This window comes from Nerophis ophidion, linkage group LG16 (assembly GCF_033978795.1).
Source record: "Nerophis ophidion isolate RoL-2023_Sa linkage group LG16, RoL_Noph_v1.0, whole genome shotgun sequence".
Taxonomy (NCBI): domain Eukaryota; kingdom Metazoa; phylum Chordata; class Actinopteri; order Syngnathiformes; family Syngnathidae; genus Nerophis; species Nerophis ophidion.
In genome coordinates, this window is record NC_084626.1 from 35,649,393 (window position 1) to 35,667,009 (window position 17,617).

Sequence of the window (17,617 nt, forward strand, 5' to 3'; positions counted from 1 at the left end):
CCGACGAGGCATGATGTTTCCAAGGTACCGGAAAACAGTAAAAAAGAAACGGAAAATAAATAAGAACGATCTTCCATTTGTTCACGTTGCTTTAATAAATTATAGCAGTGAAATACAATAACAAAACATGTTATCAACGTATTCCTAAGTGCCGTCTGGCATAACTTCAACACGTCATCCACTTCCTGTTTGCGTGTGTGTCACAATGATAGTACCGTGGTGCAACATTCTCTAGAAAATAACAGAGCTGATTTTACTTGCTGCGTGTAATGTGGTGGAGAAAATGGCGTTGACTACCTAGGTGACGTCACGTTTTGACGTCATTGCTCCGAGAGCAAATAATAATAGAAAGGCGTTTAATTCGCCAAAATTCACCCATTTAGAGTTCGGAAATCGGTTAAAAAATATATATGGTCTTTTTTCTGCAACATCAAGGTATATATTGACGCTTACATAGGTCTGGTGATAATGTTCCCCTTTAAGGAATGTGCATCGGAGTTACCTGTGCCTGTAATTATCATCTTTAATAAAAGTTTTCACATTGGAAGTGTCCCTGCTGACTGGAAAACCTCCTGCCCTGTGCCTATCCCCAAGGTAGTAATCAATCAATCATAGATTATTTATATAGCCCTAAATCACGAGTTTCTCGAAGAGTTGCACAAGCCACAATGACATCCTCGGCTCAGATCCTACATCAGGGCAAGAAAAAGCTCAACCCAATGGGATTACAATGAGAAACCTTGGAGGGGACCGCAGATGTACATCGTTCTGGAGGCTGCCTTCATGGACAGGGGCGAGAGAAATGGTCAAATCTTTCATGCGTCCAAGGAGATTACCATTGGCTGTCAATCAATCAATGAATCAATGTATACTTATATAGCCCTAAATCACAAGTGTCTCTAAGGGCTGCACAAGCCACAACGACATCCTCGGCTTGGATCCAACATCAGGGCAAGAAAATAACTAAACTCAATGGGATGACAATAAGAAACCTTGGAAGGGACCGCAGATGTGGTGACCCCCTCCTGGGTGACCGGTGCAATGGACGTCGAGTGGATCTAGTATAATATTGTGAGAGTCCAGTCCATAGTGGATCTAACATAATAGTGAGAATCCTTAGTTCATAGTGGGGCCAGCAGGAGATCATCTAGAGCGGAGACAGGTCAGCAGCGCAGAGACGTCACCAACTGATGCTCAGATGAGTGGTCCACCCTTGATCCCGAATTTAGACAGCTAGCGAGGGTGGCAGAACAGAAAAGAAACGTCAGATCAACTGGTCTAAAAGGGGCGATCTATTTTAAGGCGAGAGTAGACAAATCAGTTTTAAGATGGGACTTAAATGCTTTTACTAAGGTAGCATCTCTAACTGTTACCACCATGGTCAGAACCACGTTTTTGCCATTAGAGGGCGGAAGTCCAATGCAACGTTTGACCTGGGACGAGAGGGAATAGGCAAAGACCTAAGTAGTCCAGCCGCCACCTTGTTGGACGTAGCATGCTGTCACAAACTCCTCGGCATTAGTCCACTTGAAAGGCCACCAAAAATGCTGTGCCTGCAGGAAAACAGTCTGATTGACCCCAAGATGACCAGCCAGTTTCAAGCTGTGCTAGCACCTAGCACCTTGGGACAGAGCTTGAGAATAGCCGACCAGCAGGACAGGTGGCTGGAGCCAGGGAGCTGCTGAGCGGCTTCTCCAGCTCCTTCTCAACGTTCCATTGCAGACCCCAAGGATCTGAGACTGTGGAACAATAGTCTCTGGGAGTCTGTGGTCTGCCACAGGGGAATGTATTCTCGACGGGGCATCGGGCTTCCCGTTCTTAGAGCCAGGGCAAAATGTCAGATTATAGTTGAATCTGGAGAGGTATAGAGCCCACCTTGCCTGTTTGGGGTTGAGTTTCTGAGCGAAGCGCAGGTAAGCTAGGTTTTTATGGCCCGTGAGTATGGTAAATGGTTGTTACAACAACAGACTGAAAAAAGATCTCTACAGCTTGCTGCACACATTAAAGGACCTAAGCTTCCTCAGGAAAAAGAGTCTGCTCATGCCCTTCTGTCATGCAGCTTTGCTGTTATCCTTCCAGTTCAGTCTGCTGTTCAAGTGGACTCCCAGGTACTTGTACTGCCCCACGACTGCTACCTCCCAGCCCTGGAATTTGATGGGCTCCACAGGGGTAATTTTTTTCTTGAAGTCGATGACCAGCTCCTTGGTCTTGTCCACATTAAAGAGCAGATGGTTCGCCTGAGACCTCTCCACAAACTCAGCGATCAGTGTCCTATACTCCAATTCCTGTCCCTCTCCGATTTTATCGATTATCTGATGATCCGGTTTTTGTCAAACATTTTCGAACAGATTACTAACGAAAATTGTAATTAATATGTATCGCCCTCTGTTGACTGGATTGGGCGGGGCACCGCCGTGCTTGCCTAGCTGCAGATTGTCCACTGTTCTTTATGGTCATATTTGACACATTTTGAAACACGCTCTCATGCCATGATGGCCTCGTGATGTGACGGCGAGCGCTTCTGACACCGGCGATGAATAATCGATGGACTTTGTGCGCGCCGATGCCATTAGTGTCATCTTCTTGGTGAGGGCGACTGCTCTGTCAGGTGAACTCTTTCATTTAACTGTGACCGACATGATGGCCGTGTACTTACGACACGGCTCGCTGCAGGAGAACTTGGTTGTCGTCTCGCCGTCGTCTTCAGTTTCACACTGGACTGATGATGGAAGGACGCTCAGTGGACTTAAGATGCTGGAAATAAATGTCAGGGACATATTGAAGTGAAAGCAAATGAATGTTTTACCAGATTTTTTAAAAGGACATTTTTAAAAGGCATGGTCTATATAGAATTGGTGAACAGACTGGTAATGTTGAACAGACTGCTGTGTGTGAGTGTGTGCCTGTGTATGTGTGTGTGCGTGCGTGCGTGTGTGTGTGCATGTGTGTGTGTGTGTGTGTAAGCTTTATCCACACTGCACACTGACATTTAAATCATTGACTTTAAGGCAATGGTTCACATTTAAAGGTGCTGTGTTTGCATGCTAAATATCAGCTTCTTCTCTCTCTCAAAGCTGAAGACCCCAGAGACACCAAATGTCGGCCAAGGGGGCTGAATTAGCAAACTTAATCCCCTTCAATTCCCCCCGTGCATTTCAAAGGTATTCACAGCACTTCATTTTTTCTATATTTTGTTATGTTACACTTATAACAAAATGGAATACAGGGACGGCTTGGCGCAGTGGAGAGTGGCCGTGCGCAACCCGAGGGTCCCTGGTTCAATCCCCACCTAGTACCAACCTCGTCACGTCCGTTGTGTCCTGAGCAAGACGCTTCACCCTTGCTCCTGATGGGTGCTGGTTAGCGCCTTGCATGGCAGCTCCCTCCATCAGTGTGTGAATGGGTAAATGTGGAAGTAGTGTCAAAACGCTTTGAGTACCTTGAAGGTAGAAAAACGCTATACAAGTACAACCCATTTATCATTTATTTATCATTTTTGTCCTCAAAATTCTACAGACAATACCCCATAATTAGGGACCGAATGTCAATTTGGGATAGAGGACCCTATTGAATTTCTCGCGTTTTATTCTTTTATTATTATTATTCCGCAGCTTTGAGCTGTAATTTGACCCACCTAACATGCTTCAAAACTCACCAAATTTCAAACACACATCAGGACTGGCAAACATTGCGATTTAATCAAAAAACCTAACCCCAAAATTAAAAATTGCGCTTTAGCGCCCCCTAGGAAGAAAACACAGACAAAACTGCCTGTAACTTCCAGTAGGAATGTCGTAGCGACATGAAACAAAAACCTCTATGTAGGTCTCATTTAGACCTAGATTTCCTACACTAACATCCTTCAGCAAAAATCAACAGGAAGTTTGCAATTCCCCCTTCAAAACAAAAGTTTTGTAAAAACGATCACCTTTGCCTCTTTGAGCTGTGATTTGACCCCCTTAACATGCTTCAAAACTCACCAAAGTGCACACACACATCAGAACTGGCAAAAATCTCAATCTACTCAAAAAACCAAACCCCAAAACTCTAAATTTCGCTTTAGCGCAGCCTAGGAATAAAACACAGACAAAACTGCTCCTAGGAAGAAAACACAGACAAAACTGCCTGTAACTTCCAGTAGGAATGTTGTACCAACATGAAACAAAAACCTCTATGTAGGTCTAACTTAGACCTAGATTTCATACACTGACATCCTTCAGCAAAAATCAACAGGAAGTTTGCAATTCCCCCTTCAAAACAAAGGTTTTGTAAAAACCGGTCACCTTTTTTCAAACATTATCTCCTCTGAGCGCGTTTGTCGTGTCTGCTTCAAACTACCACAGGAGAGAGATTGAACCCTTCTGATTAAAAGTTGATGAAATACTGCCACGGTTTTGACTTTATCAGCTTTCAAAGGACCGCTGCGCTGAAAACCATTTCAAAGATGGCCCCCATGCGCAGACACAGTGAGGGAGACGTTTTTTCCCCCGTTTTTTTTCCGTACCGTCTGCCGCTGTTGCGCACGCACCAACATTCGTGAGGGAGGGGCTGTGATCGTCTATACCAGGGGTCGGGAACCTTTTTGGCTGAGAGAGCCATGAAAGCCAAATATTTTAAAATGTGTTTCCGTTAGAGCCATATAAAATTTTTTAACACCTAATACAACTAAATGAGTGCATTTTTAAGTAATACCAACATTTTTAGAGTAAAATAAGTCTCTTATTCTTTTTAATAACATTGTTATTCTGAAGCTAACCAATAATAAATTAAATACTTCTTACCATTAATGCGACTTCTTGAACAGGTGCGGTAGAAAACGGATGGATGGATTAAAATGCATGAGAATGTTTTATGTTTTGAACTTTATTTTTAACACTGTGATTACCAGCCGAATTATTCATTACTTATCGTGTTAAGCAATGTCAGCTAAGATTTATCTGAGAGCCAGATGCAGTCATCAAAAGAGCCACAGCTGGCTCTAGAGCCATGGGTTCCCTACCCCTGGTCTATACCAAGATAGCTGGCAGGTGCCGTAGCTAAGCCGGTATGTTTTAAAGTTGTCGTTTGCCTGCATATCATTAAAACAACCGTCCAACATTCTTTATTTTTGGTACTTACATATGGTGGCTGACTATTGTGGTGTTTTAAGGCCATCTGCGCTTTTTATGCTACGGTAAAGACACTGAATGGACCAGTTTTGATTTTATTAGCCTTCAAAGAACCGCTGCGCTGAAAAACATTTCTAAGATGGCCGCCGTGCGCTCACACAGAGAACTAGACGGTTTTTTTTCGTCTTCCGCTCCCAGTATGTAATCTTATAAATGGCAGAAAACGCACCAGTGACACAATATTTGAATAATATTAACCTTCATATTACATTAATATTCATATTAGTAATAATAGTATTCATATTTACATTCGGGCTTCACGGTGGAAGAGGGGTTAGTGCGTCAGCCTCACAATACGAAGGTCCTGAGTAGTCTGGGGTTCAATCCCGGGCTCGGGATCTTTCTGTGTGGAGTTTGCATGTTCTCCCCGTGAATGCGTGGGTTCCCTCCGTTACTCCGGCTTCCTCCCACTTCCAAAGATATGCACCTGGGGATAGGTTGATTGGCAACACTAAATTGGACCTAGTGTGTGAATGTGAGTGTGAATGTTGTCTGTCTATCTGTGTTGGCCCTGTAATGAGGTGGCGACTTGTCCAGGGTGTCCCCGCCTTCCGCCCGATTGTAGCTGAGATACATTGCAAAAACTGAAATCTAAGTAAGATTAAATATCTCAAATAAGGGTGATATTTGCTTATTTTTCGTCTGATAAGATAATTTTTCGCAATAAGCAGATTTTATGTTAGAGTATTTTACTTGTTTTAAGTGTTTTGGAAAACATTTGGGGCTAATATAACTCACTTGTTGCTGCAGCGGTCCTTGACTTTCCTCGTGTGGCCGTTCGCCTGCTGGTCTGGTGCTTTCAAAAAGCTGTTGGGAGTGTCTTCTCTTTAAGTGATGAAAGAATGAGTAATACACTCGATATTCCTCTGTACATTCGTCAATAACACAAAGCAACCTGAAGTCATGGCTGCGGCTGTGCATTCGATTTATGTGGCGTAAAAGCCTACTGAAACCCACTACTACCCACCACGCAGTCTGATAGTTTATATATCAGTGATGAAATATTAACATTGCAACACATGCCAATACGCCCTTTTTACTTTACTAAATTACAATTTTAAATTTTCCGGGAGTTTCGTGTTGACAACGTCGTGTAATGATGACGTGTACGCAAGACGTCACGGGCTGGTAGGAATATGAGCGCTGCACACACACACACACAGCTATACAAGTACAGAAGAAGAAGAAAAAGAAGAAGGAGAAGAAGAAGACGCTAAAAGTCGTCTGCTTTAACGGCATAATTACACAGTATTTTGGAGATCTGTGTTGCTGAATCTTTTACAATTTGTTCAATTGATATTGGAGAAGTCACAGTAGAAATATGGAGTTGGGAAGCTTTAGCCTTTAGCCACACAAACACACGGTGATTCCTTGTTTAAAATTCCTGGAGGTGAAACTTTCCTATGGATCAGAGTGCGGTCAAGCCAACATGGATCCCTACCAAATGTCAACCAGCAGGTTTCGGTGAGAAAATTGTGGTTAAAAAGTCAGTTCTTACCGGAGAAAAGCTGAGCTTGTGCCGTCCATAGCTGCTGTCGACTCCTCTGAGACACTGCGCATAAAGACACCCATAGAGACACTCTTCCGACTATCAAGTGCTATTTAACTCACTAAAACACTAGCAACACAATAAAAAGATAAGGGATTTCCCAGAATTATCCTATTAAATGTCTCTAAAAACTTATTTTTTTAATATATTTTTTTTTTTTAGTCCGCCGCTATCAATATCCTCAAACACGAATCGTTCATCCTCGCTCAAATTAATGGGGAAATTGTCGTTTTCTCGGTCCAAATAGCACTTTCTGGGATCAGTTATTATGGGAAGGAGAACATCTGACCTGAGATCAGTTATTTTGGGCATGCCCACATCTGACCTGAGATCTGTTATTATGGGCAGGTACACATCTGCCCACATCTAACCTAAGATCAGTTCTTGTGGGCAGGTGCATATCTGACCTGGAATCAGTTATTATGGGCAGGAGAACAGCTGACTTAAGATCAGTTCTTGTGAGCAGGTGCACATCTGACCTGGGATCAGTTATTTTGGGCATGCCCACATCTGACCTGAGATCAGTTATTATGCGCAGGTGCACATACCTGCCCACATCCGACCCGAGATCAGTTATTATGGGCAGGTGCACTTCTGCCCACATCTGACCTGAAATCAGTTATTGTGGGCGGTTGCACATCTGACCTGAGATCAGTTATTATGGGCAGGCGCACATACCTGCCCACATCTGACCTGAGATCAGTTATTGAGGCCATGTCCACATCTGACCTGAGATCAGTTATTGAGGCCATGTCCTCATCTGACCAGAGATCAGTTATTGTGGGCGGTTGCACATCAGACCTCAGATCAGTTGTTATGGGCAGGAGCACATACCTGCCCCCATCTGACTTGAGATCAGTTATTGAGGGCATGTCCACATCTGACCTGAGATCAGTTATTGTGGGCGGTGGCACATCTGACCTGAGATCAGTTATTGTGGGCGGTTGCACATCTGACCTGATATCAGTTATTGAGGCCATGTCCGCATCTGACCTGAGATCAGTTATTGTGGGCGGCTGCACATCTGACCTGAGATCAGTTATTATGGGCGGATGCACATACCTGCCCACATCTGACCTGAGATCAGTTATTGAGGCCATGTCCACATCTGACCTGAGATCAATTATTATGGGCAGGTGCACATACCTGCCCACATCTGACCTGAGATCAGTTATTATGGGCATGCCCACATCTGACCTGAGATCAGTTATTATGGGCATGCCCACATCTGACCTGAGATCAGTTATTATGGGCAGGTGCACATACCTGCCCACATCTGACCTGAGATCAGTTATTATGGGCAGGTGCACTTCTGCCCACATCTGACCTGAGATCAGTTATTGAGGCCATGTCCACATCTGACCTGAGATCAGTTATTGAGGCCATGTCCACATCTGACTTGAGATCAGTTATTGAGGGCATGTCCACATCTGACCTGAAATCAGTTATTATGGGCAGGTGCACATACCTGCCCACATCATTGTATTCCGTTTATATTTACATCTAACACAATTTCCCAACTCATATGGAAACGGGGTTTGTATATCAGTAGGTATTGTTGTAAATGGTTAGTTTTAAAGTAACACATAGACACACAATAGAGCCCTTACATGAGGGTGAGAGTTATTTGCGAGCGGCAATAATCAAGATAAACCAGCGGAAGGAGCAGTTACCATGGAAACCAGAGTCTGCTGGAGGCATCTTCTTTCATAATCTTCTCCACGGTTCAGAAAATGTTGACTTTGATTGGACAGAATCCTTGAACAACAAATCCGGCAGTACTGAGACGACTAGAATTGAAGCATGTTTACTTCCGAGTTTACTTCTGTAAATAGTGCATGACGTGCGACGTCATGACACCATATTTGTGTTCAGATCAATTTGAAGTCTGGACAAATTTTTTTTTATAATGTCAACGACTACATAAAAAGATCGGATTTGACAAAAAAAATCTGAATTGGACATCATACCCTGCGGTGTTGTGAACGCACTGAACGTAGCATTTTCAGCAGTGGCGGGCCGTGCGTTTACCACCTGTCCTTCAGTGCTATTGCTACTTAGTCCAACTCAATAAATACCTCTCAAAATACCATCATTTATGTCCCCACATGACCACGGCTGGAGAAATAATACATAGACACACACTTGTTTACCACTGACCATTGAATCACCTCAACAGTGTACAAAATCGTAACTGTCTAATGACAGAATGTCCTCGTTTGTTTACATTGCACAGCCGCCATTAATGTCAATTAGCTAGCTGAATTCTGATTGGATAAAAACTATAACGTAAAACAAGCAACACTGGAGCCTCATATGACATTAAGAGAATATGATGAATACTTTTATATACTGGGTTTCACGGTGGCAGATGGGTTAGTGCGTCTGCCTCACAATACGAAGGTCCTGCAGTCCTGGGTTCAAATCCAGGCTCGGGATCTTTCTGTGTGGAGTTTGCATGTTCTCCCCGTGAATGCGTGGGTTCCCTCCGGGTACTCCGGCTTCCTCCCACTTCCAAAGACATGCACCTGGGGATAGGTTGATTGGCAACACTAAATTGGCCCTAGTGTGTGAATGTGAGTGTGAATGTTGTCTGTCTATCTGTGTTGGCCCTGCGATGAGATGGTGACTTGTCCAGGGTGTACCCCGCCTTCCGCCGGATTGTAGCTGAGATAGGCGCCAGCGCCCCCCGCGACCCCGGAAGGGAATAAGCGGTAGAAAATGGATGGATGGACTTTTATATATTTATGGAAAGTATCTAAAAAATAAAATAAACTTTTATCAAATTATGATCATGATTTATGTTAGGCCAGCAGACAGCACACCACTGATTTTCAGTATAGTAATGCTGGCATTACTGATGGAAGAGATTGGATTGGATAATAAGCGCTGACAAAGGGTCTTCAAATTATTAAAATAATAGTGAATAATGACAAGTTTTATTCCTGCATATGTAAATTGTTTTTTTCTGCATTTTCTTGTAAAAACAAAAAAACAAACGAAAGACCAAATTATTTTGAGGGGCTGTCAAAAGACTTAAGTAAACGTGAGAGGAAAAAACAAGTGTTTTCATTAATTAAGAGGATGTAAGAGGAAGTGCAGCCCAGCAGAAATTAAATCTTCTCTGACTAAATGACTGCTGAAGTTCACTCATGTCCCTCAGCAACACCCTTAGTGACACTCTACACTCCATCATGGCTTACTCCGTGTGTGTCCTGGGGCATCAATAAGCCACCAAGAGATAAGTGCAGATGTCTGCAGCCTGCAGCTTCCTGCGCTCAACACCTTTTGGCATTGCCGCACAAATCAAACGACGCTTTGCTGGCACGCTGATCGCCTATAGCAGGCGTGTCAAACATGTTTTAATTGAGGGGCACACCGTCGTTATGGCTGCCCTCAGAGGGCCGCTTGAAAACAGTGAAGGATATATTAATATTAATACATGTTTCGCCTGGTACGCAATTCTCGCTGCATTTGATTATTACATATTTTTTTTTGCATTTGTCTTAAAAAATATCTGTAGGTTTAATGTTAAAAAATACTGGCAGCTCAATTTTATTGTAAGTGGAAACACACTATCACTGTTTTTTTTACATTAAAAGCTGCACGTAAAGGAAAAAAATATTTTTTTAACGTATAATCTATTGCTTTTTTTTTGCTCAAGATCATGAATCAAGCAGATACGTATGTGATATTTAATGTTTTGGAATGCACGTTAATACAAACCCCGTTGTTGAAGCTTTGAAAGTGGAATTCTTTCCCATTCTTGTTTTATGTAGAGCTTCAGTTGTTCAACAGTCCGTGATGTCGGTAGTCATATTTTACGCTTCATAATGCGCCACACATTTTCGATGGGAGACAGGTCTGGACTGCAGGCGGACCAGGAAAGTACCCGCACTCTTTTACTACGAAGCCACGCTGTTGTAACGCGTGGCTTGGCATTGTCTTGCTGAAATAAGCAGGGGCGTCTATGATAACGTTGCTTGGATGACAACATATGTTGCTCCAAAACCTGTATGGACCTTTCAGCATTAATGGTGCCTTCACCCCCATACCATCACAGATGCTGGGTTTTGAACTTTGCGCCTATAACAATCCGAATGGTTATTTTCCTCTTTGTTCTGGAGGACACCATGTCCTCTGTTTCCAAATATAATTTCAAATGTGGACTCGTCAGACCACAGAACACTTTTCCACTTTGCATCAGTCCATCTTAGATGATCTCGGGCCCAGCGAAGCCGGCGGCGTTTCAGGGTGTTGTTGATAAATGGGTTTGGCTTTGCATAGTAGAGTTTGAACTTGCACTTACAGATGTAGCAACCAACTGTAGTTACTGACAGTGGTTTTCTGAAGTGTTCTTGAGCCCATGTGGTGATATCCTTTATACACTGATGTCGGTTTTTGATGCAGTACCGCCTGAGGGATCAAAGGTCCGTCATATCATCGCTTACGTGCAGTGATTTCTCCAGATTCTCTCAACCTTTTTATGATTTTACGGACCGTAGATGGTAAAATCCCTAAATTCCTTGCAATAGCTCATTGAGAAATGTTGTTCTAAAACTGTTCGACAATTTGCTTACAAAGTGGTGACCCTCACCCCATCCTTGTTTGTGAATTACTTAGCTTTTCATGGAAGCTGCTTTTATACCCAATCATGGTACCCACCTGTTCCTAATTAGCCTGCACACCTGTGGGATGTTCCAAATAAGTGTTTGATGAGCATTCCTCAACTTTATCAGTATTTATTGCCACCTCTCCCAACTTCTTTGACATGTGTTGCCGGCATCAAATTCTAAAGTTAATGTTTATTTGAAAAAAAATGTTTATCAGTTTGAACATCAAATATGTTGTCTTTGTAGCGCACTCAATTGTATATGGGTCGAAAAGGATTTGCAAATTATTGTATTCCGTTTTTATTTACATCCAACACAATTTCCCAACTCATATTGAAACGGAGTTTGTATAATTGTTGCATTATTCGATCATATTGATTCTTTTTTTTATACTATTTGTTGCGTTATTTGATAAAATTGATGATGTTTTTGTCAAAATGAAAAGAACAAATACATTCAATAAGAAAAAGTAGAGTTCTTAAGTATAGTCTAACAACCATGAGCACTAGTGCATCTGATCGGATGTAGGCCTTGAAAAACATGTACAATGTCAACTGTCGTCAATAAATATTAACAACCAGCAGAAATACAATACCTAAACAATTTCAGTACCACAATGATAACGTATTCCCTTTGTACACAAACACGCAGAGAATTTCACTGCATTGGCTGAGTTCAAAGACAGGGAAGTAATCAATGCACTAAATGGTAAATGGGTTTTACTTGTATAGCGCTTTTCTACTTTTTTTTTCTATTTAAGGAACTCAAAGCGCTTTGACACTGATTCCACATTCACCCATTCACACGCACATTCACACACTGATGGTGGGAGCTGCCATGCACGGCGCTAACCAGGACCCATCAGGTGCAAGGGTGAAGTGTCTTGCTCAAGGACACAACGGACGTAACTAGGATGGTAGAAAGTGGTGATTGAACCAGTAACCCTCAGATTGCTGGCACGGCCACTCTCCCAACTTTGCCACGCCGCTCCCCCCAACTAATGCACTTATGTTATGTGTACGCCATAAAAAGCATGTTTACAGAAAGGAAACTTGTGTTTTCATCCTAAACTTCTGCCCCCTTTGTTCAAAATCTTGACTGATCACAACAGGTCTCATTTGACAGCCCATCATTCATTTCAAAGCAGAGAAAGGGTGATTATTTCCCCCTTAGCTGTAATGATGGATGGCGACTGTCCACTCAAAGGATGAAAAGCCCACATGTACTGCGTCAGACTCTGTTTTGTTTAATTTAATCTTCTAACCCTCTCACAGCCACTTGACAGCATATTTGTATGGCATATGGAACTTGCTAAGATATACTGTGATGTATTACAATAATCCCAGCTCATTACAAACATGTCCTGAAACATTTTGTGGTCATCCTCAAATTTTACAAATACAATTTTCCACTGAGGGCAGCATACTGTAAAGTTAAAGGATGTGTCTGTACATTAAAGATGCTGATACCAAACCAATATAGGTCAATATGGATGCTAAATTAGCAGCCACATCTTAACTCTGTGTGATAGGTGACAGTGTAACATCCATTAATAATTTGAAAATACAAAATTTGCTTCTGAGTGCTGAAAAGTTGATGCTAAACTGAAACATTAACATTTAGCACACTATCTAGATCAGGGGTGTCAAACTCATTTTAGATGGTGGGCCACATGGGGAAAAAAAATCTACTCCCAAGTGGGCCGGACTGGTAAAATTACGGCACGATAACTTACAATAAAGACAAACTCAGAATGTTTTTTTTTTTTTAAATAAAACAAGCACATTCTGAAAATTTTCAAATCATAATGTTGTTTTTTTTTACACTTGCATGTTAAAGTTGATGGCATTATATCTTTATTTGTCGTAATAGTGAGAGTCCACTATTATGTTAGCGGACTCTCACTAACATAATTGGTGGGGCCAATGCATTTTTTTGATGGGACTACAATGCATGAGCTTTTGAATTTTTTAGGTTGAGCATATAAGAAATGTGTGAAATACGGATTGAAAAAAAATGGTCCATTCATTACGAAGGGAAAAAATGATCTGGAAAATGTGGAACGGAAAATGGCAAGCGCCTCAGTAATGTTTTCACATGCATCTTCAGGTTGCTGCAGATCATCGTTTTGATTTCCAATCTGCTCGTCAAAAGGTACCAGAAACTTCCAGAAGCTTCCACCTGCCCAACTTGTATCAGCCTGAGCCCCTCGAGGTGCCTCCACCTCCAAAGCAGCACCTGTTTGAGGACAGCGCGAGTCCGGGATGCTTTGGGACGCTTAACACTGCTTCACGTCTTTGTTGTCATGGTGACGGTGAGGCGGGATGCAGGTGGAGCTCCACTAAGGACCAGTCAACACAAGTCAGCGCTACACAAGAGGGTTTCCCACTTCTGGCTCTTGTTGCGGTCCAAAAGAGCTGAGTGTCCACGCTCCAATGACGCATCGAGCCACTGGCCCCTCCTACCTGCATCCTTCACTCCATGCTCACATTCGGTGGTCCATCAGAGGTTCACCAGCAGAGGAGCAGCTCTCCTCTTCTTCCTCTTCTGCGTGCAAAGGTAAGTCTCTCTTTCACAACCTTATTCCCACGCATAAACTTTATGTAATGTATATAGCACAATGCCATTTTCGATGTAATATATATATATATATATATATATATATATATATATATATATATACATATACTTTAAATCCATTCAGACATTTTCTTTACAACTTATCCTATTCAGGGTCACCCCTGCGCTTACCAAAGGCCTGCGGTAAAAGTAAGCATGCGCTAATTATTTTAAAACCTCTTCTCACTCCGGCACTTATCAAAGGCATGCAGTAAAATTTTGAGTGTGATGTAAGGATACCATCATGAAAAGCACATTTAATAAAAAAAAAACATTATTATGGTCTTACCTTTACTTATAAATGAAGTCCATGCCAGCTCCTTCTGATCAAAAGCATCGATAACTTGTTTATAGAAGTCTTCCTTATCTTTCTTTAGTTTTAAAAGTCCCTCTGTCTCGATGGAGATCTTCCTTTATCACCTCCTGCTTCAATTGAAAGTCCAGTTTAGAAAACTGCTATCAGACCGCTACTATCAGTTAGCTCGGTTCCTCAAGTGCGGGCGACGACAGAATTACCCTCGGTCAACTCCCCCTCCCGTTCTGCTCCGTGGGTGATCTCTTTATCCCACCGCTGCCACCAGGAAGTGTTATTGTATAAATAATACACTGGGTATTTAGGACTGGAACATGCTTTATTTCAGCCCGGTTGTTTACATAGCCAGCGTAGGAGTGTTACATCCTAAAAGGTCCGTCGTGCAACCCCCGCGTCATATCCGTCCCAGCACATATCACGTCACTCATTGTCACTTCTTCTGCAGCCAAGTAGTCGCAAGAAGGATCACTAGCGCCCTCTACCACCAGGAGGCGGGAGTCATTTAATGACTCATATCCGAAACACGCAGCTACGGTATTGTGACGGTCTCAAGCCGTCGTCTTGCGGGTTCCCAGGACCACCAAGGAAGGACATGGCTTGACCAGTTTGACTTTGTTTATTTTTCAATAAAACCTCAGTCTAGGTCGCTTTTCCGCTCCTCCTCTCCGCTTGCTCGCTGTCTCCTCGCCGCCATCTTGGGCCGGGCTCCAGTGTGCCCTGCCTGTCTGTCCGCCTCTCCACAGGTATATTAATAAAACATAGCTGCTTACTGTTCTTTTTAGCATACCGGTATTCAATAGCTTGGACCTAAATCCTACTGAATAGCTCTTAATCTTCTTCCCTTTATGCGATTTCAAATTATCGGTATTGAAATCAGCCTCCTCCATTTTGAAAATGATGACAGGGGAAGTGTCACTCGTGACGTCACGAGTTTGACCAGGCGGTAATACTAAGCATGCGCTAATTATTTTGCGAAGCGAGTTTGACCCGGCAGTAATTCAAGACAGGCGCATATTATATGCCCGGCGGCAATTCAAGGAAATACAGTAGTATATTATTGGTACACATGTTTAACCCACAAGTGTACAGGGATATTTCATGTCTTTACTGTATATATATTATGTACAAGGTGTATTTATAATATGTTGTGTAAAGGAAATGTCATATTTCTATAAAACTCATCTTGTATTTGAGATTGTTTATAAGGTTAAGCAAAATAAATGCTCCACTTCAGCCTAAACCCTTTTGTTCTGTAAAATTGTCAATTTATGAATGTAAAACTGTTTGTTTATGTAAACTTTTTTTAAATTTTGTTGACCACTGATTGAAGAAATAATAAACACATTTTCCGGAGAGGTAGCTAGCTTAAATGTGACATAAACACATTAATGTCTTTGAAAAACTCAAAGAGTGTTGGTGCTCATCTCCTGCATAGCTAGCGAGCTCAAATGCGACATGAACACATTAATGTCTTTGAAAAACTCAAATTGTGATGTGCTCTTTGCCTGGATAGCTAGCTAACTTAAATGCTAACATGAATGCATTATTGTCTTTGAAAAACTCAAGGTGTGATGGGGCTAATTTCCTGGATAGCTAGCTATTTTAAATGCTAACATGAATACATTAATCCCTTTAAAAACTCAAGTGTGTTGGTGCTTCTTTCCTGGATAGCTAGCTATCTTAAATGCTAACATGAATACATTAATATCTTTGAAAAACTCAAAACGTTTTGGTGCTCATTTCCTGAATAGCTAGATAGCTTAACTGCTAACATCAAGACATTAATCTCTTTGAAAATCTCAAAGCGTGTTGGTGCTCATTCCCTGGATAGCTAGCTTTCTTAAATGCTAACATGAATACATTAATGTCTTTCAAAAACTCAAGTGTGTTTGTGCTCCTTTCCTGGATAGCTATCTATCCTAAATGCTGACATGAGTCCATTAATTTCTTTGAAAAACTCAAAGCGAGTTGGTGCTAAAATCCCAAATAGCTAGCTAGCTTAAATGCTAAAATGAATACATTATTGTCTTTCCCTGTTACAAACGACACATGTTGTCTTTAATATTAAACACTCAAATACAGTGGTTCTCAAGGGCCACCTCAGAAAAAACTTGGCTCTCCAAGTACCACCATTTAGACTAACATGAGAATGCAGTAGCGTAGTAGTCCTAAGTACTCATTAAAAACAACGCAGAGGTTTTATTTACCATGTTTGGTATATTTATTATTTTGGCCACTGTATCATTCCACACAGTTTGAACCGTAACACTGTATGTGAATATAAAAAAAAAGTACTTTAATCAATTGATTCTTTGGCGTACCACTAGATCAGGAGTGTCAAACTCATTTTAGATGTGGAGCCACATGCAGAAAAATCTACTCTCAAGTGGGCCGGACTGGTAAAATCACGGCACGATAACTTAAAAATAAAGACAACCTCAGATGTTTTTTTTTGTTTAGAAATAGAACAAGCACATTTTGAAAATGTAAAAATCCTAAAGTTGTTGGTTTATTTTTTACACTTACATGTTGCGGTTAATAGTATTATATATTTCCATCCATTTTATACCGCTTATTCCCTTTGGGGTCGCGTGGGGGGTAGGGGAGCTGGTGCCTATCTCAGCTACAATCGGGCGGAAGGGGGTGTATACCCTGGACAAGTCGCCACCTTAGTATTATATATTTATTTGTTGTTATTTATTCTTTCTCAAATTATGAGATAATGTTCAACAGTCAGCTCATTGGTGTTAATTTTCAATCTATCAAGATAAAAAAATGATTCCCAAATCAAATTACAGGGTGTTAGTTATGTAGTTTGCTCATTTTTCTCGACTGGTGCACTAACCTCCTGTCAAACATGGACTTGGACTTGGGATGTTTCTGCTACGCAAAGGATGATTGGCACAAGCCAGACGTGAATGTAAGTACATGTCGATTTATTACTAAACAAACAGACTACAACAAAAGGCAAACAAAGGGCGCGCACGATGGCGGAAAACAAACTTGGCTAATGAAAAAACAAAAGACTAGCATAAATGCTACAAACTACAAACATGAAACAAAAACACTTGCACTGTGGCATGAAAAAACAAAACTTGCACTGAGGCATGAATACAAAACTTACATGGCGTGGACTAAAACAAACAGCAAGGCATGAAGCAGATGAATACGGGATGTGTAGGTACATCGGTAGGTAAGGTAAAGTTGCCAGACTGACTATCAGGCAACTGTGGCTTAAATACTAGCAGTGATAATTAACCAGCAGGTGTGCGAACTGAGGACCGGGGTGGGACTTGGAGACAAGGTGGAAACTAATGAGTAGCAATGGTAACAAAGAAAACAAGGAAGTGCAAAC

At 41.8% G+C, this 17,617-nt stretch overlaps 1 protein-coding gene across 2 annotated transcripts in view; it reads left to right on the forward strand.

Annotated features, from left to right (window-relative positions):
- Positions 1-13,449: 13,449 nt before the first annotated feature.
- raly (RALY heterogeneous nuclear ribonucleoprotein) overlaps positions 13,450-17,617 on the forward strand; it is a 54,116-nt gene continuing 49,948 nt past the window's right edge. For both annotated transcript variants that reach the window (XM_061875035.1, XM_061875036.1), the window contains exon 1: positions 13,450-13,889. In XM_061875035.1, the coding sequence (XP_061731019.1) occupies positions 13,766-13,889 (124 nt within the window). In that variant the 5' untranslated portion in view covers positions 13,450-13,765. The remainder of the gene's footprint in view (positions 13,890-17,617) is intronic.